The sequence below is a fragment of the Mytilus galloprovincialis genome, chromosome 10 (assembly GCF_965363235.1).
Source record: "Mytilus galloprovincialis chromosome 10, xbMytGall1.hap1.1, whole genome shotgun sequence".
Classification (NCBI taxonomy): domain Eukaryota; kingdom Metazoa; phylum Mollusca; class Bivalvia; order Mytilida; family Mytilidae; genus Mytilus; species Mytilus galloprovincialis.
The window spans coordinates 33,616,978-33,641,626 of record NC_134847.1 but is presented as its reverse complement, the minus strand read 5'-3'; the positions used below and the strand labels follow the sequence as shown (position 1 = coordinate 33,641,626).

General features: G+C 31.0%; 1 protein-coding gene across 4 annotated transcripts in view; it reads right to left on the bottom strand.

Annotated features, from left to right (window-relative positions):
* Positions 1-307: 307 nt before the first annotated feature.
* Positions 308-24,649, bottom strand: part of LOC143047427 (G-protein coupled receptor 22-like) — a 36,740-nt gene continuing 12,398 nt past the window's right edge. Inside the window, exons 1-2 of one of the 4 annotated variants that reach the window (XM_076220485.1) lie at positions 18,389-18,513; positions 308-2,240 (exon numbers count right to left, since the gene is read on the bottom strand). In XM_076220485.1, the coding sequence (XP_076076600.1) occupies positions 906-2,060 (1,155 nt within the window). In that variant the 5' untranslated portion in view covers positions 2,061-2,240; positions 18,389-18,513 and the 3' untranslated portion in view covers positions 308-905. Of the gene's footprint in view, positions 2,241-5,731; positions 5,987-13,836; positions 13,931-18,388; positions 18,514-24,649 lie in introns of those variants that run through there. The other 3 variants (XM_076220487.1, XM_076220488.1, XM_076220486.1) reach the window with 3 other exon arrangements.

Sequence of the window (24,649 nt, the reverse complement as noted above, 5' to 3'; positions counted from 1 at the left end):
ATATATTTTTGAAAATTGTTGACACAAACGTACTGATGATTTTACGAGTTATTTCCCTTAACCAGGTCTACCTCCTTAAGAGACCAAAGAGATGAAAACAGCTCATGGCTACCAATGAGTCTTCAACACAGCGAGAAAATCCCGCACCCGATAACTGACGTAGGCTGGTCATGAGACTAACAAAGGTCAAAGGCTCTTGACTTTTGACGGGTGCAATTATGCTGCGGGATTGAATATGTTTTGTGAAACCTCAACCTCTCCCTATACATCTATAAGAATCTACAAGAAGTATAAACAAACACACAGATATAATGTATTTTTCATTTTATTTTAAGGTAGCTTCCCCATTGAGGACTACCTCACGTCTCATTTTAATCATATTTGACTTTGATATCGATTCAATTAGAATATATTTTATTCAGTAGAAAACAGTACCACAAATTTCAATTTGCAATGTGTAAAACGAAAGTACTAGTACATTAATATTAAATAAATCAAAAACAAAACTTTCTAATTATTTCTAAATACATAAGTGCAAATATAATTAAGTGTTTCATTTCAATATCTGTATTTATTCTTTTTAGTGAGGAAACAGGAAGTCGTATTGAACTTATATTTTCTTTGATATTATTCCTGATTCAAAGTTTTTACTCAGTGATTGGGAAATTGAGTATGTTGATTTTTTTTCCCTTCTTATCGGTGTTTTATTTGAAAGAGTAAATCTGATAACTCTCTTAGTTAAAATGTATTATTTCACTTTGAATATTTCAACCAACACCAATTTTAAAACAAAACAACGTATCAGCGGGTAAATTCGGAGATAAAGTAAAAATCATTTACCAAAGACGATCATAAAGCTGTAGAATGTTATAAAGAATATTACATTGAACTAATCACAGTTAAAACTATGCTGAGCTGATAAATATTGTGTCTTTTTCACCAATATTGGTTATTTGTGACCGCAATGACGGAATGTGTTCTGTTGGTACTTGCAAATTGTTTTCAAATGTTGTTCGTGGCTTATCTGTGTGATTAGTTGTCGTCGGATTACTTATCATAGAATCAGGTTCTATAGACTCAACCAAAGTCTTTTGTGTTGTAGTAGTTGGACCCACAGCATTGCTTTTAGTAAATGATAGTGAATTTTCTGTAGTATCTCCCCTTCTTTTAAAAATGCGTTTGATATCTCCATGAATAAACCTATAAAGTATAGGATGAATCACGGTGGATAAAAACACGACTGTGAGTGAGACGAGGTGCGCACCATTCACTGCTGTATTGGGCGGGACAAGCATCTCTACCAAACTAACTGTTACAAATAACGACCAACAGAACAAGAAACATCCAACTATGGATACGGTAACTTTGAACGCCCTCTTTTCTTGGTTCTGTTTCGAAACTGATTGCAGCTTTGAAGTGCCTCCATTGTCTCCCTTTAATTTTAAACGCTTTTTAGCAATTCTATAAATGCCAACATAACAAAACACGATACCTGTAAAAGATACACCGAATATTCCAAGTGCATAAATTTCGTAAATGTTATATTCATTATATGATGTTATTAAGTGTTCACAGTCAATGAGACTTTTGTTTTCTTCCGCTTTTATAACAGCTTTGATATCGGTAGTTTTAAAAGCAAGATTGATCCACGGTAGAACAAATCCAACAGTGGCCACAATCCAAATAATCGTGACAAATGCTTTTGGATTTTTTCCTGGTTGAAACACTAATGTTGCTACCGAGCCATATCGTTCTAAACTAATAAATAGTACATTCACACACAATCCACTAGCAGAGAAAGCAATAAGTGATTCATGGAAAAAACACAATATTTCATTGACGTGAGGCGAATGCATTAATACGGCAAATGTTATCGGCATTAAAAATACACAAATTGACAAATCAAAAATATGGAGATTTCTGATCAAGTTGTTGCCGGTTGTCATGTTTTTCGACCATTTTGGCGCCGGCAGAAGAAGAACAGCTATGTTAAAAAAGACTCCTGTGAGGAACTCAATCACAAGAACCAATCCTACGATTATTTTGAATTCCATCAACATTTTTTTGCTAACATATTATTCCAATGAAGATTAAATTTAAAATTAGTATACATTGACTATGCTGGAGTTTTTTAACGGTCACGTGATTTGTTCTTTTGAAAAGTTCTGTAAATTATCCACTGCTTTGAATTTCCTCCGAAATGTGTATCCTAGCAAATTTGATGTTTAACAGTGAAATATCTGAAAAAAAAAAATGCAATACAATTTTAAATTTATTTAACGTAAATGATTATCTATATCAATTACTAATGGTATACTACTATAATGGGATTAAACAAATAGTTTTCCATCCTTCCGTTATTGTGCTTGTACTACGTTATAAGTAAAATCACATGCATTAATTTTCGAAATTATATGGAAGTTGTACTTTTATTATGAAAAGACTTTAATAATTCATGTTTGACAGCTTGGTTATTGTAATAATAATACAAATTCAACTGCACTAGATGCGTTTTCTGACAATTCAAGACATGTTCAGTGATTCTCAGTGCTAAATTGTTTGACATAAGTTATGAACGAATAGCGATGCAGCTTATTCAGATATTCTATAGTACAAATTATAGAACATACGTCTAATCGAACAAGACTGTATTAAGTCTCTTCTCTTGTATTACATCGCATTATAAAAAAAAATACTATAGCGACTACCTTTTTCTGTAGTCTTTATAAACAAAACCAGTCAATGTTATTTGTTAATCGATCACCATCTAATAGCAAGTATTTCATATTGCGTGTATGTTCAGAACTGTACTCCTGATATTCCGACATTGTGGGTCCTCAATGTTTAACAACTTCAATATGGCATAATGAAATTTTGTGCGACCGTAACGAGTGATATTTTCTGCATAAGAAATTGCCCGTACCAAGTCAGGAATATCGCAGTTGTTATCCATTCATTTGATGTGTAAGAACTATTGTTTTTGCGATTTAGTTACGGACTTTCCGTCTTGAATTTTCCTCGTAGTTCAGTTATTTTTTTTATTTTACTGTTTTCATATTTTTTTGGTTAATTTAACTTGTGAATCGAATTCCACTAATGAGTCTTTTGTTGACGCACCCGCACGCCAGGCGTACAAAATTTTAATCTTTGTATCTTTGATTGCATTTTATTTTCATGTGCTTAGCAAACCTATCAGTATCGTCGTTATAAAAATTGAAAACAACACGTTTAATAATTTCTTGCGTCCGACGCGCTTTTCTGGATTTACTTTCATCAGGAACTCTCAAAGCCAAACATTTGAAATCCGAAGATGTATAAGTACCAAAACCGTTGAAGAGCTATATTTCAAAAATACCTTAAAAAGATAGCCAAATTCATGTAAAGCCAACTTTGCCTGAGAGAGTTGAAACCTTAGTTTCTTAATAATTGATAAATTTATAAACGGACAATTTTAGTAACGTTTGTTAAATCATGTCAGTACCGAAATACTGACTACTGAGCTGATGATACCCTCGGGGACTGATAGTCCACCAGCAATTATTTGTAGGTAATTCATTGTATGTATTTTTTATATAAAATCTAATATTTTTGAACAATTAATAATTTTGTACTGTAATTGGTTATAAACACTTCCGGTACAGAATAATGATATGTAAACGTGATGTGAATCACTCACTAACGAATAAGGAATGCAAACTTCTATATATTTTTCACTAAAATTTTGCAATGACTAATATTTGGAACCCAAACGAATTGATCTGTATCTTAAAAACATGGGCTGATCTCGGGTACTTCGGTGGGGTAAGCATATCCTGTTCCACTTGAGGCAAATATATAAACATGTTTACTACCGGCAGAATTTTAAATGTATAAAATAGTAAAACCTTACAAATTTTCGGGAACAAAAGCTACATTGTTATTGCCTTTTTCAGATTGAAAATATTTTCAAAATGATCCTTACCTGAAAGTGCATACATAAAACTATGATTTGAATTGTATCTCTTAGAAAGCTACACAATATCAAAATCAATTTTAATGAGTATAACTTTAAATTTAAAAAAAACACTACTATAATCTTGTCAGACCTTTTCCTTAAAATAATGCTACCATTGTGGTAAAATTATATCAGTGTTTGAAAATGTTTAAAGTAAAGCTGACCAGGAGATTGCGATAATAAATCAAACAAATTTCTTTAAAACCTCAGATCCAGAAAAAAAAATTCTTTTAAACTTTTTATCATATTTTTTTCGGTTATTTTTTTATAAATAAAACACGCCGTGTGTTTACTTGTTTTGATTGTTTTACATTTTTTATTCCGCGAGCTTTTATAATCTGCCGTGCGGTTTGTGTTTTGCTCAATGTTTGAAAGCCATACAGCGACCTACATTTGCTAACCCTTTACGTCATTTTGTTTCCAAAGGAGGATAATCTAATGGATAATCATATCACATCATCATGGTTTCATATCTATACAAATACATTTGCCTCTAACAAGTCTTTGAAACTTAATAGAGAAACAATGTATAAATAAGATGTATTTGTGAACATATTAAATTCATATATAGTTATCAAAAGTACAAGGATTATAATTTAATACGCTAGACGCGCGTTTCGTCTACATAAGATTCATCAGTGACGCTCACATCCAAATAGTTAAAAAGCCAAACAAATATAGTTATATGACGTTGATCATGAATCAAAAATTGATAATTAGACAAGAAAACTAAGATGGAATATGATACAGTCTTTCAAAATTGTTTAACGTATAAAAGGGCAATGACTTTTTAGTATACAAACACCTTTTTATTAACTATACGATCAAATAATCCGGTAGTTCATGCTATTATTGGTAAATATCACTTAAATCCGTCAAACGAAAGATTTTTCTTCATGAGATATATGCATCCGTTGTGGATAAAACTGACAAAATAATGAATATTAATACGTTAACAGTAAAATAAGTACAATACGGAAACGAGAGATATAACCATCATTGTCAAGGCAAATGCTACAATCTAAAAGCAGAAGAAATCAAATAACTCGTAAATTGCATTTTTGCACTAAGATGTCTATATTGTTGATATTTGTAGTTATCTTATTGTAATTTATAGTATTTAGAACGTCAACAAAATATATCATATACAATGTATTAATATAGTATATTGCACTACTTCAAACAAACTGATCTTCAATAACAAAAGATAACAAGCTCAGAGGACACTTAAAAACGGAAAGTCCATATCAAATGACAAACTCTGAGGTCAAATAAAATCAAAACCTCTCACTAGTATGACAGTCGCAACAAATTCCATTACATGACAACAATGTGTGAACGAAACCAACAGACAAAAAAGGTAGCAATGTCAAAAATAGGGGCACTGTGATATAATCTTAACCACTATAAAACAAACAAATATGTCAATATAGTAAAACAACAAGGCATCTAGACAAAACACATCAGCAAAAACAAAAGACAAGAATAAAAAAAAATAGTGAAGTCATCAATTTGAAAAATATGTTTTGCAAACAGTTGTTCACACCTTGCTGTACCATAATGCGGTAGTTGCATGAATGCTGATGAATGTTGTCTCTTGTAGGATATATATTTCTATTTGAAGCTCGTTTTACTTTCACCAATATTCATTCAAATGACCCATGCCAAAAGCAACGAATGTATGTGCTAATTTTGTTGTATAGAAAAAATAATAAGTACGTTGGAAAAAAAACTTACATTTGATTCTAATGTTCAGTATCCTCCAGTAAAAACACATAAATACACGTGTAGCAAAATATATGTTAGAGTCAGAAATTTACATCTACTCCTTATGTTTAGTATCCTCCAGCAAAAAACTCAAATGCACACGTGTAGCAAAATATGTAAGAGGCAGAATTCTATAAAACAATTACATCAATTCCTTATGTTCAGTATCCTGCAGTAAAAAAAGACACATGCACAAGAAACAAGTTTTAAAAGACAAATACACTTAAATTCACCATATCAAATATTCATTCTTTTTGTTATAGCTCTGTACTGATGTAATGGTGTATCGAGATTTGCAACTTTTACGAACGGAACTATACACAATACATCATCTTTTAGGAAAACACACTTTTTATTGTTCTATTAAATATTTAAGTGACATAAAAGCCAATGATATGACGTTATCTATCAAATTTTTAGACATTTCACATATTCTTTTTCATAATACGAGATTAAACGGGTAGGAGTGTAAAACATAATACATTTCACACATCAAACACGCTCACAAATTAAACCCGTCAACTACTGATACCGTACAAAAGTTGATTATTTCGTGATACAATTACGTTCATTGGAGAACTGTTAATGACCTACATTTACGTCATTTACATCTACATGAATCTAAATGTATCTGTCATTGTATGTCCTAAGCCAATGAGAAGGTACTTGCAAATGATCAGCAGCTCTAAAACGGATTTAAAATAAACATATTCATTTCATACAAAAAATACGAGTAGTCAAACGGCAACACGCCTAATCTCGTCTCTTCACTACTGTTAATTCAGATATAGCTAGTTCATAACACCGTTATCTAATAATGATACGTTTTCAAATTAACTTATGTAGTTATATGAAATGATATTAGAGCCACTCTTATATCAGCCAAGATAATTATTTGTCAATATTGAATACTGAATAGATTCTGAAACCCCGTCTTAGTAATTAATATGAACGATCGCAGTAAATTACTGCGCGAGGGCTTTACAGCCAGTCAAGACAGCGTAAGATTAAGTATGACCAGTGTTGAATTTAATTAATTTCTTAAAAACGTTTTACAAAATTCATCATACCGGTTGACCGCCATGAATGGAGTCCGTCTTTCATTTTCCTTTATAGAATCAACGAATACCACTTATCAGAGCCGATTTACTTGTAATGACCAACGTATTGATTATCAATAGTTGATGAGGAAATGCTGAACCACTTTGACGGACAACTCAAATGGCACGCATGGAAACGTGCATTTAAATAAAAGTCAATCGTAAATTCGTTTTGTTTATATTCCTTAAACCTTCAACTATACAACAACGGTTTCTGCTCATTTCAACTTAATGCGACATAAAACTGTTGTTACTAGATATAATAATTAAGGAACAGTTTTTATTTCTAATTTTATAATTAACATCAAACACACAAAGTACTGTTTATCACCCTATTGACCCTCATTAAAGATACACTGAAACAAAACAATAATCGTTCATGCAGAGGGCATTGATATTAGTGCAATGTAACGGCTTCCGATATCGTGACTTTATGGTATTTAATTATCAACTTGTAATTTTATTCACGAGTGTACCTGATGCATGTTTTTCTTAAAAAAACATGTGAACAAATATATTATATCAAATGTTTAAACTACTTTGGTGGTCTCGCAGAAGTTATGCTTATAGTTCTCAGAAAAATAAACGTCCGCCCAATAGCGAGTGTTTCGGTTTTAGCCTTGTATCAATTTTTGCCGCCAAAAGATTAAACTATTTCATTTCCCGTAGGTATGCGGACCCAAAAGTCGTTGACACTAATCATGATATCAATCTTTATAATGATAAAATGTATATTGTTATCGAAACTCATTCATGAATCTAGTTTATTATCTTTCCGTACAATACCCAGAAAATAAATAGTAGAGCTAGATTCCTGACAAACATAATATACAGATTTTTTTTATAGTTTGTCATGCGTTTTTTTAATTTTTAATAACTACCTGTCTATATAAATGAATTCCTTAAGCTTACATTTAAGTGCTCTGTATTTTTAATCGTCATCAATTAACCTTTTCAGAATCTTAATGCATTGTAAAATATTCTTTTTTAAAGCGTTAATAGTAATCAAAGGTACCAGGACTATAATTTATTACGCCAGACGCGCGTTTCGTCTACATAAGACTCATCAGTGACGCTCAGATCAAAATAGTTGTAAAGCCAAACAAGTACAAAGTTGAAGAGCATTGAGGACCCAAAATTCCAAAAAGTTGTGCCAAATACGGCTAAGGTAATCTATTCCTGGGATTAGACAATCCTTAGTTTTTCAAAAAGTTCAAAGTTTTGTTACAGAAAATTTATAAAAAATGATCACATAATAGATATTTATCTTTTTGATTTGCTAAAAGCGTCTCGGGATAGGAAATTTAACTAATGACGTTATTTTAGTTAGAGTTCGGCGTATGAACAATTGAATAACCATATAAATAGCAAATACAGTGTAGCTGTCATTGCAAAAACTTATAAAACATTACATGATTACATATATTTTTATAAGTTATTCCAAATTCATATACCTGTAAATATGGATCTTGATGTTTTTCAGTCATACATTATCCTTATTGACAATCTGTATTTTAAATTCTTAGTTTTTATATGAAAACTATAACGTAAATCCCAACAAGAAAAAAAATATAACATAAATAGACGTTGTAAAAAATGTTTTTATGGAAAATTTATTGTTTCAAATCAGATTAAATGTTAAGTTTACTACTTTAATGTCAAGTGCCTTGTTGATAATTTGTCTCAATTGCCATTTAAGAAATACATAAACACAAATTTTAAGATATTATCGACATTTTTTTTTTGCTTGTGATAACAGTCACGCATGCGATGTAGATCCTATAATAATCCAGTTAATATAACTTAAAATTTTTAATCAATTTACGGAAACTGAAGCGATAGCGTAAATTTGATGCACCACATCTGCACAAAAAAGTTTTAAACATATTGTATATCCCAGGCTAACAAGTTATATAAATCATAAAAAAATCAATTATGGATAGTTTGTTTATCCTCCAAAAACTTAGAGACCTAGATTTTTTATTCAAATTGCATTTATCATGCTTGTTTATCATCATAATTGTGAGAAGTTGACTTTGAAATTACAAATAGAATATTTGTAAGGGTAAATTTAGCATGTGTTGAAAAGCCGATATTGCTATACATTATGCATTTGTGTGATCAAGACTTTACTGTAAACGAACAAATGAGATAAGGTATTAATCATGGCAAAGTACTGTTGTCCCTATTTAACAAAGTTATTCCAAATTTATATGTCGGTATAAACGCATCTTGATGTTTTGTGGTTTTGACACAATACTTATGGACAATTTGTGTTTTAAAATTTTTAGTTTTAATTGCACAATAAAACTGAAACGTAAATCTCCACAAAAAGAAAAAAATGTTACAAAAATCGTTTTTATAAAACTTTGTTTTATAAAACGTTTACTGTTTCAAATTAGATTAAATGTTAAAGTTACGACTCTTAATGAATTGCTTTGTCGATAATTTGTCTCAATAGCAATTAAAGAAATGCATAAACACAAATTTTAAGATACTATCGACAATTTTTTTTCTGCTTGTGATAACAGTCTCATGCGATGTAATTTCTTTAATAATCCGGTCAATATATCTCAGAAGTTTTAATCAATTTATGGAAACTGAAGCGATAGCAAAAATTTTGATGCAGCACATCTGCACAAAAAGGTTTCATACATGTTGCATATCCCAGGCTATTAAGTTATATAAATAAAAAAAAAATCAATTATGTTGAGTTTGTTTATCCTTTAATAACCTAGAGACCTAGATTTTTTTTATTCAAATTGCATTTATCATGTTTGTTTATCATCTTAATTGTGAGAAGTTGACCTTGAAATTAAAGACAAAATGTCTTATTGATAAAGTTATTATGGGTTGAAAAGCCGATATTACTATACATTATGCATCTGTGTGAACAAGACTATACTGTAAACGAACAAATAAGACAAGGTACTTATCACGGCCTGTGAAAATCAAAAGCCACAAAGGCATTACAAATCTATTTTAATACCATCGTGAAGTTTAGTTTAACGGGAATAGAAAATAATGTATTTGAAATTGTGTCCAACTCATTACCTAAATTTTGATTTTGCATTTTAGAAACACAATAAAAAAAAACAAGATTTGATGAGAACACCCTAAATTAAAAACGATATTCTTGCATAAAATAGATAAAACAAAATTATCGATGTTCGTCATTACTTTAAGTTTTTGCTCTAGCTCACAAATAAATTGTCAAATCAAAATCATTCAAAATATTTAAAGAGAGACAAAAGATACCAGAGGGACATTCAAACTCATAAATCGAAAATAAACCAACAACGCCATGGCTAAAAAATAAACAGACAAACAGAAAAATAATAGTACACAAGACACAGTATAAACTAAAGACTTAGCAACACGAACCCTACCAAAAACTTTGGGTTATCTCATATGTAAGTTATATGATAAATCGTTAGTGACAATTTGAACAAAATTTCTGCAAAAAAAAAGATCATACTGTTCCGTCTTACTTGTTCATACATTCAAAATATCATTTTGAATGGACTGAATAACTAAACTATCATAACCGTTTCAAATGCCCAGGGATGACTTTCAACACATTTTCTCCAGAGAAGAAGAGAGGTGAAAGATACCAGAGAACGTTTAAATCAAAGATTATTATAAGGGTTTGAAGAAGTCCCTAAATTCAGGTAGATCTTCATTTTTATCTATTTTTACTAATTTTTGGCCTATTTTTCTTTATTGATTTTTTTCATATTTTCTGTATTCTTTTTTTTTTTTGTCCCTTTAATTTAGCACCAATCCTTTATTATCTATTCTGTAAACCCCATTCAATCCTCTGTTCTGTTTCACAAGATAGATGGTTTTCTTGTATTATTTATCAACTGCATCACTTATGCATCATCAATTCTTCAATTTTACGTTCACCATGACAATTTAACTAAGTGTTTTCTATATCCGTGTCATCGATATTAAACACAGTAGTATTTCCGTTTGTTACAGTTTCAAAATCCTTGCTTATAGGTTACGGATCACAAGATTGCAGAAGTGCACTAAGGTTAACAGCCTAGATTCATCTCGATTTTTTGTGTGTGTAATTCATGTTGCTTTATATCATTGTATCTAACCTAAATTTCCCTTTTTAAACCCCTTCATGTATATTTATTACCATTACACGGAAGATATATATCAGGTCACATTCAATAACATCATTCATCAAAAGTGTGTTTCCATATAAATATTAATGATTCAGTAATCACCCCATCACCCATTCCTCTATAATGTAAGTGGATATCAATAACAATTTTAAGTGTCTAATTCATGTTATGTTTTGCAAAATCACTTAACTGCTTGCAATCACGATTTAGAGAAAAAAAAACGAGTCGTCAGATACAAGGAATATTTTCACGCATGAATTTTTCAAGCCAAATCTAAAAAAAGAAAGTCTACGAAAAGCCAAAAAAGTTCTCAAAGCAGTATAAGGGAAATTATGCATTAAAATTAGCAAAATCTTAAAAAATAAACTGCAGACGAACGTGCATGATGAAGTTTCACTTATAATGTAAATGTTTTCATTTCATCGCCCATTGCGAAATGACGTCCATTGCGAAATAAGATAAGGATAATAAAAAATATATATATTTACACTTAGGCAACAGTAGTTTCCTAAAGCTCAAATTTCTTAAAATCGATTGAGATGATTGAAATGTGGAAAACAAACAAAACTGAGGGATTCACATCAACCTCAAAAGGAGCGAGACATGGAACGCCGTTACGCGTCTCCTGCTATGCAAGCATCATCCACCACGCAAATCCACACTGTCAAATAAATTAATCATATATACCAGAAATGAAATTTGATATTTTGCGCCAGACGCGCGTTTTATCTACAAAAGCACTCATCAGTGACGCTCGAACCCAAAAAAGTTAAGAAGGCCAAATAAAGTACGAAGTTAAAGAGTACTGAGGATCAAATTCCTAAAAAAATAGTCAAATACAGCTAAGGTAATCTATTCCTTAGATAGAAAAGCCTTAGTAATAAATGCGTTGAGACACAAATATATCTTATAGGTCAACAATTTGTTATAATGACGTTTACATATTTATTAACCAGATGACACTGGTGCAAAATTAGAATCTGTAAACTGTTATTCTCCCTTGCGTCATATTTTATAACTCATTCCAATTTCTTTAAAAATAACTGTTTGCACTTTTTTGTCGTTTTGTTGACAGTAATCTTGATAAATAATTTCATTAATGACTTTCGATATCACTTTTTAAAATTATCTTGACGGCATGCAGAAGTTTTATGTTTCAAATTACTCTTCAACCTACCGTGTTGATTTATATTTGCATGTCTCTAGATATCTGCTATCATGTTTATTGCATGAAACGCCTGTATTAATTTCCATCATATTTTTTTTCACGTTTTTTTTTTTTTTTTATATAAGAACAACGAAAGCATTTGGTTTTCGAATATATTTTTTGGCCGTGCCGTTCCTTTTGAAATATTCTTAAATGAATGTAGCTTTTAAAAAGATAATATCATTAAGAATGTATCAATTGTAAATTAGTTTGCAATCAACACATAACTATGAAGGAACCGATGCGATGAATTAATCAAACTATTTATAAACACAAGTCTTGATTGACAAAGTCTGACTTCCCATAAGAAATTGAAAAGAAATATTTAAAGTAACATGACTCTAATTAATATTTGCAAAATTGCTGATATTTTGTCGTATTATCTGCTAAAAATTGTTTTCTCTAATTATAAAAAGTTTATCCCTTAAATTGAGGAATAGTATATTATTAATCAGATACACGAAACATTATCTCGATGTTTGATAGGCATAAGTCTATCATATTTTGGTGGAATTTTGTCTTATATACTTCTCTTAAAATAAATTTACCAAAAAATCTCTAGAAAACATTAAAAAAGGGACCAAATATACTAGAGGGACAGTCAAACTCATCAATCAAAAATAAACTGACAACGCTATGGCTAAAAATGAAAAAGACAAACAGACAAACAATAGTACACATGACACAACATAGAAAACTAAAGAATAAACAACACGAACCCCAAAAAAAACTAGGGATGATCTCAGGTGCTCCGGAAGGGTATGCAGATCCTGCTCCACATATGGCACCCGTCGTGTTGCTTAAGTGATAACAAATCCGGTAAATAGTCTAATTCGGTAGGTCACATTCATGAAAGGGAAGGGATTGTAGTTACGTCGTATGGAACATATCGGATATCAGTTGTGAAACGGTTATTCCATAACGGTCAACCAACTCGTGATGGCGTCCGTAAAATTTATGTAAATGATGTCAAGAAAATATGATTTTTATGGTTCCTTTTGCCTAGAGAGCAACCATTTAACTTCAACGGGAGGATATAGTTTTACTTCGGCTGTTGTTTGCTCTATGGTCGGGTGGTTGTCGCTTTGACATATTCACCATTTCCTTTCTCAATTTTATTAGTCTGAGGCAGAACACATTTTTCGGTTTTCAACGTTATCACATACTTTATTTTTTTCAAAATGCAACACTATAAAAAATTGGGAAAATCTGGATTCAGAATATTTCTATAAAAAATCCATACCCCTCCCTTTTGCATTAATAGGGTCGTTCCCTTCGATCTATGTGTACAAATGGTCATCTTTATACATAAACTCAGCATACATACCAGGATTGAAATTATATGTTTGCGTAAGACGCACACATCGCGTTTTCTTTATGGTTATAACAAGATATTAACGTTATCAAAACGAAAATGTCTGCTGTGATGTATCGATATATAGAATCCTAATCAGTTTTTCAATGTCATTTCTTACATAATCTAGTAATTGCATCTATTCTTAATTTTAAACGATTTTTGCATGAAAAAAAATGGTATAAAATGAACAAAAAAGGCAGGATTCAACACAATATCTAATTGAACAAATTTGATTCTTTCCTTTTAAAAAACACATATTAAAATATACTTACTTTAATCAGTAGCGTTTTTCCACATATGAACAATTAAACTAGTTGAACCTAATGTATTTGAAGTGTCGATATAAACGGAGACAGTGGTATGATGTTAGTTCAAATTTAAGTACCAAAACATTTATTAAATGTAAAATTTTATTTCTTTTTATATAATTATAAAATCTATTTTAAGATCTTGACGTCAAGATAACATGTATAGTTATAAGATCGTCTCAAGATTTTCATGACAGATTTAAGCACACATTTTGAAACCACTTTTGTCAATACAGGATTCAGGATTTACTCTTGCCTTTTTCTATTTTCATAATGTCACGTCATCAGTTCTAAAATGATGTTCTCTACTCAACCACATTTGTACTATTATTTGTCTGTATGTCCTTTTTTAGCCATGGCGTTGTCAGGGTTTTTTTTCGATCTCTGAGTTTGAATGTCCTTCTTGTATCTTTCGCCTCTCTTTTGTATTATACAAGCATTAATTGCATGTATTTCAAAAAAAAACATTTCTCGTTAGTAATTTTAACAACACATACCTGATATAGGACAGCATATATCAAGCAAAATTTTAAAACTTATCTCAAATGTGACAACACAATTTCTTGAGAATCACTATAGCGAAAAGGGCAATGAACCAGATCCCTTACAGCTGATGCGTTTTTCTCGGTTTTAGTTTGTAACCCAGATTTATTCTCTCAACCGATTTTATGACTTTGAACATCGGTATACTACTGTGCCTTTATTTTCTCTCTTTTATAGTAAAAGTATAAAAATGTTAGGTCATTACATAAATCTCACGTTATCATTTTTACAATTAAATATAAATACAATGTATTGTCATCTGCATTCAATCATCCATAAAGACATAAATGAATAAGGTAGTTGAAAGTCTTAGCGTTCAATATAGTGCATCAGTTTTAATTTGCTTTGTTTCAAATGAACTTCCATATGGAATCGTATTTAATCATTGTTTGCTAAATTCAATTGATATTTGCTTTGTTTTGTACATTATACGAATAGACGATTTCCGTAGAATTCTTTATGTATGTTTCAAAATTGATTATCTATATTAAGAATTGTAAATATGACATGACAACTGAGTTTTACAGATACCTACATCTCATTGTTTCATCAATGAAAAGATTTAATGAAAGTCGAGATGCTAGTCTAGAAATAAAGGGATACATTGATTTCTGTTTTTAACGTCATGTACATTTAGTTAAAAGTCTGACATAAAAACATGTTTATTGGTATATTCAAACTATTCAAAAATTTTAGCGTTGCGTATAGGTGATTGGTTCAACTCTTAAATTATGCTCTTATGATAAACACTTTACCAAAATTTTCATTCTCGGAGAGGACATCAATCACTAATTTATCGGTTCGCATACTCAACAACCTGTTTGGATCGTATTATCCACAAATGTATTGATTATATTTGTCTGAAATGGGATATTTTTAGATCCTAGAATGCTATTTTAAAGTACTAAGATTTTCGGAAACATTGATTTTTGGTTTACATCTTTTACTGAGTAGCTTGAACATTAATGATTTCTGCTTTTGCATCTCGTTTTTAGAAATAAGGATTATTGAAATAGTAAGTACCACAAGCTGATCAATTCCAAAAATAAAACAATCTTATCCAACGAGTAAATATATAATTTAGGATGGCGAGCCACTCGTTTTACCCTTCATTAAAGCTTTTATCCATTCGTTTGATGTGTTTGAGCTTTTGATTTTGCCATTTAATTACGGACTTTCCGTTTTGAATTCTCCTCGGAGTTCGGTATTTTGTCATTATACTTTTTTTCTGACGATTACAAGAAATATAATTATTGATAAGATTGGAGACGTATCGAATGGAAAGCAATTTTGATTTATTTTGGAAAGAATCGTGACTCCTTACTTTAATGTTTTGAATCTGATTTACAGCAATATGATTCCTTTTAATAAATAAAAATATATTTTGAGTCTAGAAGTAAATATATATTTATATTAATTCGGTTGAAACTTTATAGTAAAAAACAGTAATGAAGGCCGTACTTACGTGAAGTTTTGGAGTTTTTGTCAGTTGTTCGGACTTATTGGTGTTTTTTCCTACGATACAAGGTACAATATTTTGCATCCATTTATTTTTTCTTATCAGACTAAATAGCTCATAAAAGTTCAATAACCCAAATTTAAGCAGATACTTAATTTTCTTTCTTTTGGTTTGAGACCCAAATTATACCAACGCATTATTGAAGGTAAAAATCCGAGTCAGCCTTTTCCTGTCATTTTTTAAAATCAAATATCTCGAAAAGGAGCTCCGTAACCTTTCAATATTTTTAGCTTGTTTTTAACTAATGCTCTCCCAATTTATAGTATCAATTTAAAAAGAAAATTATATATTCAATTTCTTCAAAGAACATTCTTAAGGAGAAACAGTAGTTTATCGATGGTCAAATCTAGGTAATTCATTTAAAAGATAAAAATCAAAATCAAAAAATGACGGAAATTAAATTAAAGAATGAGATCACGTTTTCAACCAAAATCTGAAGTTGATCACACACACATGAATCTGACTATTGACAAGTAGAAATCCGGTTATGAGCTTAAGTGTAATCTCTTTATTTATAATTATTATACTGTTTTAGACCATAATGCGGGGTTCACACATTGCCGATTATTGCTCCCGTTTGAGATCAGACAGCGATACGACACGAAAAGTGAAAAAGTCGGATTAGTATCCTGAATTATCTGGAATGTCCTATTATTGTCTGAACGCAGTCGTTTTAGTTCGTAACTGATTCCTACTGGTCGGGAAGGGTCCGAATAGTTCGGCAAAGCACCCCGACAGTTAGGTGCGTCCCGTAACATTCGGGGGAACTCAGCCGATTTTGTCTAGTCGGACTACAATCGTGCCTATGTCGTGACAGATTCTGCTGTATCGGATCGAATTCCTAACAATGTTCTGTGTATTCGGAACGGTGTCCTGTGGGACGGGAATGATCTGGAGAAGTCCCGACAATAACAGAATACAATACGACTGAGACCAGACAAAGCCGTTTGCAATACGATAGAGCGGACCGTGATAGGATTACGTTCCGACAGTACCTGATCATCCCGATTATGCCGACAGTTTTCGAACGGATAACTTCCGTCAGCGTCGGTTCACTGTCTTGTCACTATCTGATCTCTGTCGGATTACATTCGGTAGAATCGTGACGCAGTCGTGACAAACTCGGTCGAATTTTACCTGGCGAAAGATACAAATCGAATTTCCATCCACGATTCACAGGATCTTGATCAGACTTTTGACAAATTTTAATCGGGAATGGTCCTGTCAAGGACGGCAGTGAAAATCGTGAATGTGTGACCCCAGCTTAACATGATAACAGGATAGCCATATGATAACTGTAAGAAGTATCATGTCGTATTTTTAGGACAGATAAAAGACTTATTAGATGAAAAGGAAGTGGAATTTACACAATGTGTTTTTAATTGTCAAATCATCATGTTTTATACTATGATTAAACATAAAATATGATACACATTTGTGTGGCGCACAGTTCGTAATTCTATTATGCTGTTTTTGTGTTGTGTTGTAAATTAATTTTAGGTTTTCGTTGTTATTCGGTGGTTAACATGTCGAAATGTACTATTATATTATTTATTCATGAATTTCTCTGACCTTTGTGTTCTTGTATTAATTTGTACTGTATTACTGTCGTGTAATGTTGTAATTTTAGCGTTATATTTAACATATCCATATGGCGCGAGGTTTGGCTAGCCACAAAACAAGGTTCAACCCAGTTTTTTTTTTCTTTTTTCTTAAAATGTAATGTACCAAGTCAGGAATATGGCAGTTGTTATCTACTTGTTCGATTGATGACTTTTGAAAAGTGGAACACTACTGTTGCCTTTTATAATTTAATTTATTTAATATATGAGCTATTTATAAAGAGACAACAATTTAACGATAGAGAGGTTAACCAAAATAATTATTTCCAAACAATAAACATACGTCTATACGACGACCTTAATAAGTTTAAAAAGCAATGCAATTTACTATTTACGTTTAGATATGACGTACGGCAACCACTTACGACGTCGAGTATTATATTATATTACATATGGGTTTTTTTCTAGTTTCTCAATGGTTGTATGAGGTCACGAGTTTCGCATAAAATAGTTTGTATTTTTCACTATTTCGACATATTGACTCGACGATACTATTTTTGAAAATAGTAACATCGGGTCCAATGACATTTCCAAAAATGGAAATATCGAGTCACTGTCATTTTCAACATTTCAAACAATATTTACATATAAGGACTTTCATTCGATCTATACGTTATGCATGGACCTGTTATATTATATTAAACCTCAGATTTCAACCTCGGTCAATATGATATAAACAGGTTATATTTAACGGATTGGCCTCCTCAAAAGTCCATCATTGATTAAATATATATATAAATCTTTATAGATATTAAAAAATAATTTTAAAATATATGTGAAATAATTTCAAAATCCTTTCTATATTAAAACGAGATAATGAAAATGTACTTACTTTATTACAACGAACTTGTTTCCCTTGTGCAGCTAACCATTATTTTAAAATGTGAGGTTGCACATAATTTTATCACCTGAATTGTATATTTCATTTTTACTTTGATCTGCTAAAAATAGCATCTTGCATCCTGTATAATTAAAACAGTATTGGACGTCATGCGATTAAATATGATAATCCTGTATTAGTAATTGAATGTAAACAAAAGAGATATAATTAGTATCTACGATGAGTTCATTTTCTACTTTATTATAATGTGGTTGTTTTTTTTTTCAAAGATCAATTGATTTTTTTTAACTTCTACCGTTCGATCGCAACATGAATTGTTTTAAGATTAAAAGATAAAGCATTAATCGTGACAAAATAGTGGAAATAGTTCTTAAAATCAGAAGGCTGTCTTTCATTCATACTTTAAATGAAATATCTCTTAGTGAATTTTGTGCATCCGAGGCGGTTTTCTAGATTAAAGAGTGAACATTGAAACGAGTTTCAAGTAATGATGTTTTTGGTCGTTTTGATTTTGGTTTAGCAAAATATCTTCTTCTGCTTCATTGTTATCTTTATTATGATCTTATTATAATTATATAAAATTTTATAAACAGTACTATTTACAAGATAGGGACTACGTAATAACCAGTCATTTTGTAGCAAATGTTAAGAATGGAATTCGTACCATTTTCAAATATTTTTTTTTTAATTTTCACTGACGGTTGCAAATCACCATGGCCGAGGCGTTAGTTTTGTTAGAAAGAATGTATAATTATAAAATGCAGTTATAGTTGTAGTAATTGGTGACTTTTGTACTTATATTTGTGCCTTTCACATATAACAATCTTTGTTAAACAATTTCTGAATAGTCGTTGATGTATAAAAACACCCAGTATACATAGATTTGGTGCAACGTAAATCAACAATGTGTATTCACAAAGTCAGTGAAGCAATACGCTGGTTAACTTTTTGATTCCTTTTGGAATATATTTTTTTAATATTTCTTATACTTTTTGAGTTTCTCTTATATAGATATCAGCAACCTTTGAATAAAGATTATAGCGTTAATCTATATAATCGTAATACTTGCCTATAAAAAATATACTTTTTATTTCAATGTTTTGGCAGTATGCATAAAACTACTTTAGTTAAGACTTGTTCCGAACAGAAGGATTTTTTTAAATGTTCTACGAAAATTAAAAATACGATTGGACATTTCACCTTAAGTGGTTTTATGCACATTAGCCCTGACCTCACAAGCATCTTATGCATAACTGATCAACAAGCAGGAAAACAGCTTTCAGTGAAGCGGTACAAGGTATTAAACAATGTCAACGTAACCGGAAATATTAATCCACTTATGCAATGACTTAATAAGTAGTTAAAGGAAATAATGGCTTAGAACGCATTATGGTCATTATTTACGAGAAAAGTTATGAATATTATTTTTTTCTGAAATTGTTTTTCTTATTTTTCATATCTGAAGGGTTGGTGGTTTTACATCAAAAAGTGTGCCCACCTTCGACGATATCGACTTGCCAATAAAAAGATGTGGTATGATTGCCAATCCGACAACACTCCACAAGAGACCAAATGACACAGGAGTTTTCAACAATAGGTCGCCATATGGCCTCCGACAAAGAGAAAATCCCATACCGCTCCCTTGCACATTTTACCTTTAGATTTTACGATAAAGGGTAAATTTGTTATATGGGATTATTTATAGCTTGCATAGTGGTACACTGACTGGCAGTTATTTTGATCCATTTTCTATAAGATTCTATGAGATGAGTGCAAAACACATCCACTTCCGCCGTATTAGTTTATGACGTAACATGATCAATTTCTCTTTGACAGGTTACAAGGAGTAATAAATATAGGAGTAAACATTTTTCTGAATTTAAAAATGTGCAAACTAGGCTAGAAGATCTTAAGCAGAATGAATGTCTGAATAAAACCGGGAAGCAGACGATTGTAAATTCAAAAGATGCAGTCTAACTCTTCCTTATCGAAATCACATCGTAAAATAAATTAAAGTTTACCCGATGTTATAGAACTAAATTTCAATGTATACCACTTTTATTTTCATATTTGTTCGTGAAACTGAGATATTCATGACTTGGTACAGACATTTTCAGAAAAAAATGGTGGATGACACTTGGTTATATAGCTAGCTATACCTCCCGCCTGTACGACAGATGTTAATATAATAAAGTATCACTAGTTTATGATACTCTATATCGAATATGCATCATTTAAAGATCCCCTCGATGTGGCGAACTAAACTGTCCACGCTATTTATACACTCTATATTCCATAGAATACAAAATTTTAATTTGACTTCCCACACTTTCAAAATATGAATCTTTCCATAAAAAGAATACTCGTGTAAACGTTAACGTGCCCTATCAGGTTAACTTAGTGGAATTAATATTTTAATACATGTTATAATTGTGTTTTATCATGCAGTGAGGCAGTACTTAAAACCCCCTTTTTAATATAATTAAAAGACTTGAAATTACAATTAATCATTAGCCTTTAAAAATAGATCATTTCATTGAGAATTTGGATTTTTTTCACAATCATAGACGACGTCATGCTGTTCTTCGAATCGATACGAACGATTACTTAATTTCTTAACAGCGACTTAAAAAACGTGTTTCATTCAAAGGTTTTGTTTATAAATAGTTAATCAAGAAGTAAATTCACATCAGGTTCTTGTATATTTCTTATTTCTGATAAATAAAGATCGTATTGTTTTTATATCCATTCAAATTGAATACTATGATGCATGTCTTAGCATTCTTTTGTCGCAAACGTCACGTGGTAAAGATGAGTAAACTATTATCAGGGGCGGATCCAGCCATTTTAAAAAGGGGGGTTCCCAACCCAGAGTAAAGGGGGGTTCCAGCTATATTCTCCCATTCAAATGCATTAATCGGCAAAAAAAGGGGGTTCCAACCCCCGGAAACCCCCCCCCCCCCCTTTGGATCCGCCAATGATTATAATCATAACAAAGATACTTATTATAACAATAAGTGCGTCATGGATTATCGTGGATCGCAAATAAAAGTATTGAAATACATAGATATTTTATCCCTAATGAATTGAAAGTGTAGATGTTGATGGTTTAGTTATTAAAAATGACATTTAATAAAGAGCTTTGTTTCTTCCTTGCAGTCAAAGTAATGTATTATCAATTTTCATAACAATCAAGCTAAAAAGTTGAAATTGAAACCTAAATAATCAAGAACGGAGTAATTACAAGCTTAATTTCATTTGTTTATTATTTTAGACTGATTAATTGTAGCTTTGTAGCTTGCGTATTGTCCAGAAGTAAATGTTTACTACTGCTTCAGGGTGATACCTACCACTAGAGAAAATGATAATGTTATAAGCCACAATTGAGTATAAACATTTTTTTCTTAGGGCATGCGCTGAATACAGATGGACGTGTGAAAATTCTCTCTTGTGGAATGGGATAATACGATGGATAACTAAAATATAACGGGTCAAAACTGAATACACTAACAACAGAGTGAATCTTGCATGATTTAAACAAACATCTACAGCCAAATTATAAGTATAAAACTGTTAAGGTGGGACCTAAAAATACAGGGAGATAACTCTGTAAAACGTTTTAATCACGTTGTATTGTTAAGGAAATATTAAACTTCTCAATGATCAAAATTGGTGTTTGTCAAAGTGCTATGTATCCAACCATTTTTTTTTTTCGAGAAAGTGATTAGTTCATTTGTTTTGAAATTTTTATATTTCTTTCAAAGGGTCAAAGTAAATATTTTGTCAAAATTTTATGAAAATTAAACGAGCCAAATTAATTTTAGTCAAGGTGTTGAGTACCACCTTAAATCGTGTACTCCCTCCTTGTAACCTGCTGTTTTTCATTAAATGTGTAGATGTACATACCTGTTCTTTTCTATCAGAAAAACATTAAGAATAAATTTTAATCTTGATCCTCCTTTAATCACTGTTCAATTTGAATTTTCCACATACTTTTTTTTTTTAATGTGTACAAAAAGGTTGTTGTGCTTTTATTAAATGGTTGATATCTACCGGTGTGTCGTATCATTTAATACTATAACATTTTCTTGAGAATTAAACTGTTACATATTAGTTACATGCTTATCTAAGACATATCATCAAGCAGATCACGATTTTTTCTCAATATTCAATATGTAGGAACTGTGCTTGAAATTTGAAGATAACGCGTTTTAATGAAAAACGATCTCACGGGTTAAATTGAAAATGCAATAAAACATGCATCTGTGATGTGCAGACAGTTATGCGCAATGCATAAAGATAATTATGTCTAGTTGTTGAAATTTATTAATTTTATCTAAAACCTTTGATGATTTTCAAATCATTTATTCCTTTTTATTTACTTATAAATTATGCATTGAATAAAATTTAACGATAGTGCAATGTTTGTTCCTGTGTCTTCAAATATTTAACGACTAAAATTACTCTAGAAGACTAATCTTATTTTTTACAATTCTCATGTTTTACTATGAAAAAAACAGAATATGCAAAAAAGACAATAATAAAAACAACAACGACGACAAAAAGACAATTAGGAGCCGACTAAACACTCAATAGAAAACTTAAGACAGAACTCAATGAAAAAACGGGAATGATCTAATGTGTTTCGGAAGAGTAATTGAAGTTGGCTCAACATGTTGTACCGTCGATATTTCTTAAATCTGCTATGTTTGGTACAACGGTGTTACATTATTGCAATGTCGTAATAGGAAGCTTTATATGCAATTTAAAAACAAATTCGAAGTCCCTATAACTCTTTGTGTTCCTTGCATAAATGTTTAGGTTTTACAAAACCTTGAGAATACTACTGACGAATTATTGGTTGAAAAATGAAGCATATAGAGCAAAGACTGTCTAAAATTTAAACGTTCAACACGTCAAAGAAAAGAAAATCAGCAAAATAAAAATCCTAGAATAACATAGAGATAACAGTAAGGCCTTCAATGTGAGATAAATCTTTAGAGAAAATATTATTGAGTATCTAAGAACTTTCTTCCAGTAAAGTGACATTAAAATTAAGCAAAACGTTCAAAATACAGCCATGAAAAATACAAGGTTTACATTTTTGTTCACCAATCCCGCGATTGATTTCTAAAAGCTTTATCAGTGACGCTGGCATAAAAATGGTTTAAAAAACAAATAAAATTCGAATTTGAAAAATTTGATGACTTGTTCTGCCTTTTTTGCAGTTTCTGTTTTTTCACTGAAAAACAGTATCGTACATTTAAGAATGAGAGCGTGGCATTTTACGTGTTTCGTGCTTTATTCTAATGGTGCTTTTATATATGTATAATATACTAAATAAAGCCATTATTCCCAATGTGTTAATATTACAGTAGATTAAAGTGATTATAAGTGTAAATAGAACCGATGTTTTGATTGTAATCAACATTTATTTATTATTACAGAGCTGTAAAGTCCTTAATACAAATAAATGGTTAGTATTGTCCTTTTTATAAACTTTGACCTACAACCAAGTGCCTTGACCTCAATATGTATATTCTTCAACTTGCAAACAAATATCGTCAAATAAAAAAATCCAGGATTTTTTAAGGTTCGACTTTTATGAAATGGTTTTAAAATACGTGTAAAAGTATGACAATTCTCTTTGAAAATTGTTGTATTTTATTACAAATTTATCTTGAACATGAAAATTCGAAAATCAGGAGTTTCATTATTATTTTTTTATCAGATTTTTTTTTATAAAATATACGAAGCTTATAAATGTTTGGGTATCACGCGTGTTTTGTGTACAAAATACTTATCAATGACGCTCGAAAAAAATATTAAACGTCAAATGAAATACAAACCTGAAAAACATTTAGAATTTGTACCTAGAGATTACAGGTACCGTTTTGAAATAAACATATGGTATCGTTCACTTAAGAAAGATGCAATGGCATTTCCTTGTTCCAATGCAGATTAAGGGGCCTCCCCTTCACCCTTTTTGTGGGAATAATTGTGTTGTTTATATAGGGAATATCTGACGCATGACTGAAGCAGACATCCCCCTTTTAGGGCAGTCAGTGATCCTCCTTAAGATAATTTCATGATCCGCCACGGCAGTGTGTCAGTACTTTGACTTTTTATCGTTTTTTAATTGATCATTTAACCACGTAACCAATAAAACAACTATTCTTAATGTGTTTATATAACAGTAAAATAAATGTGATTATAAGTGTTCATAGAACCCATGTTTATGTGGTTATCAAC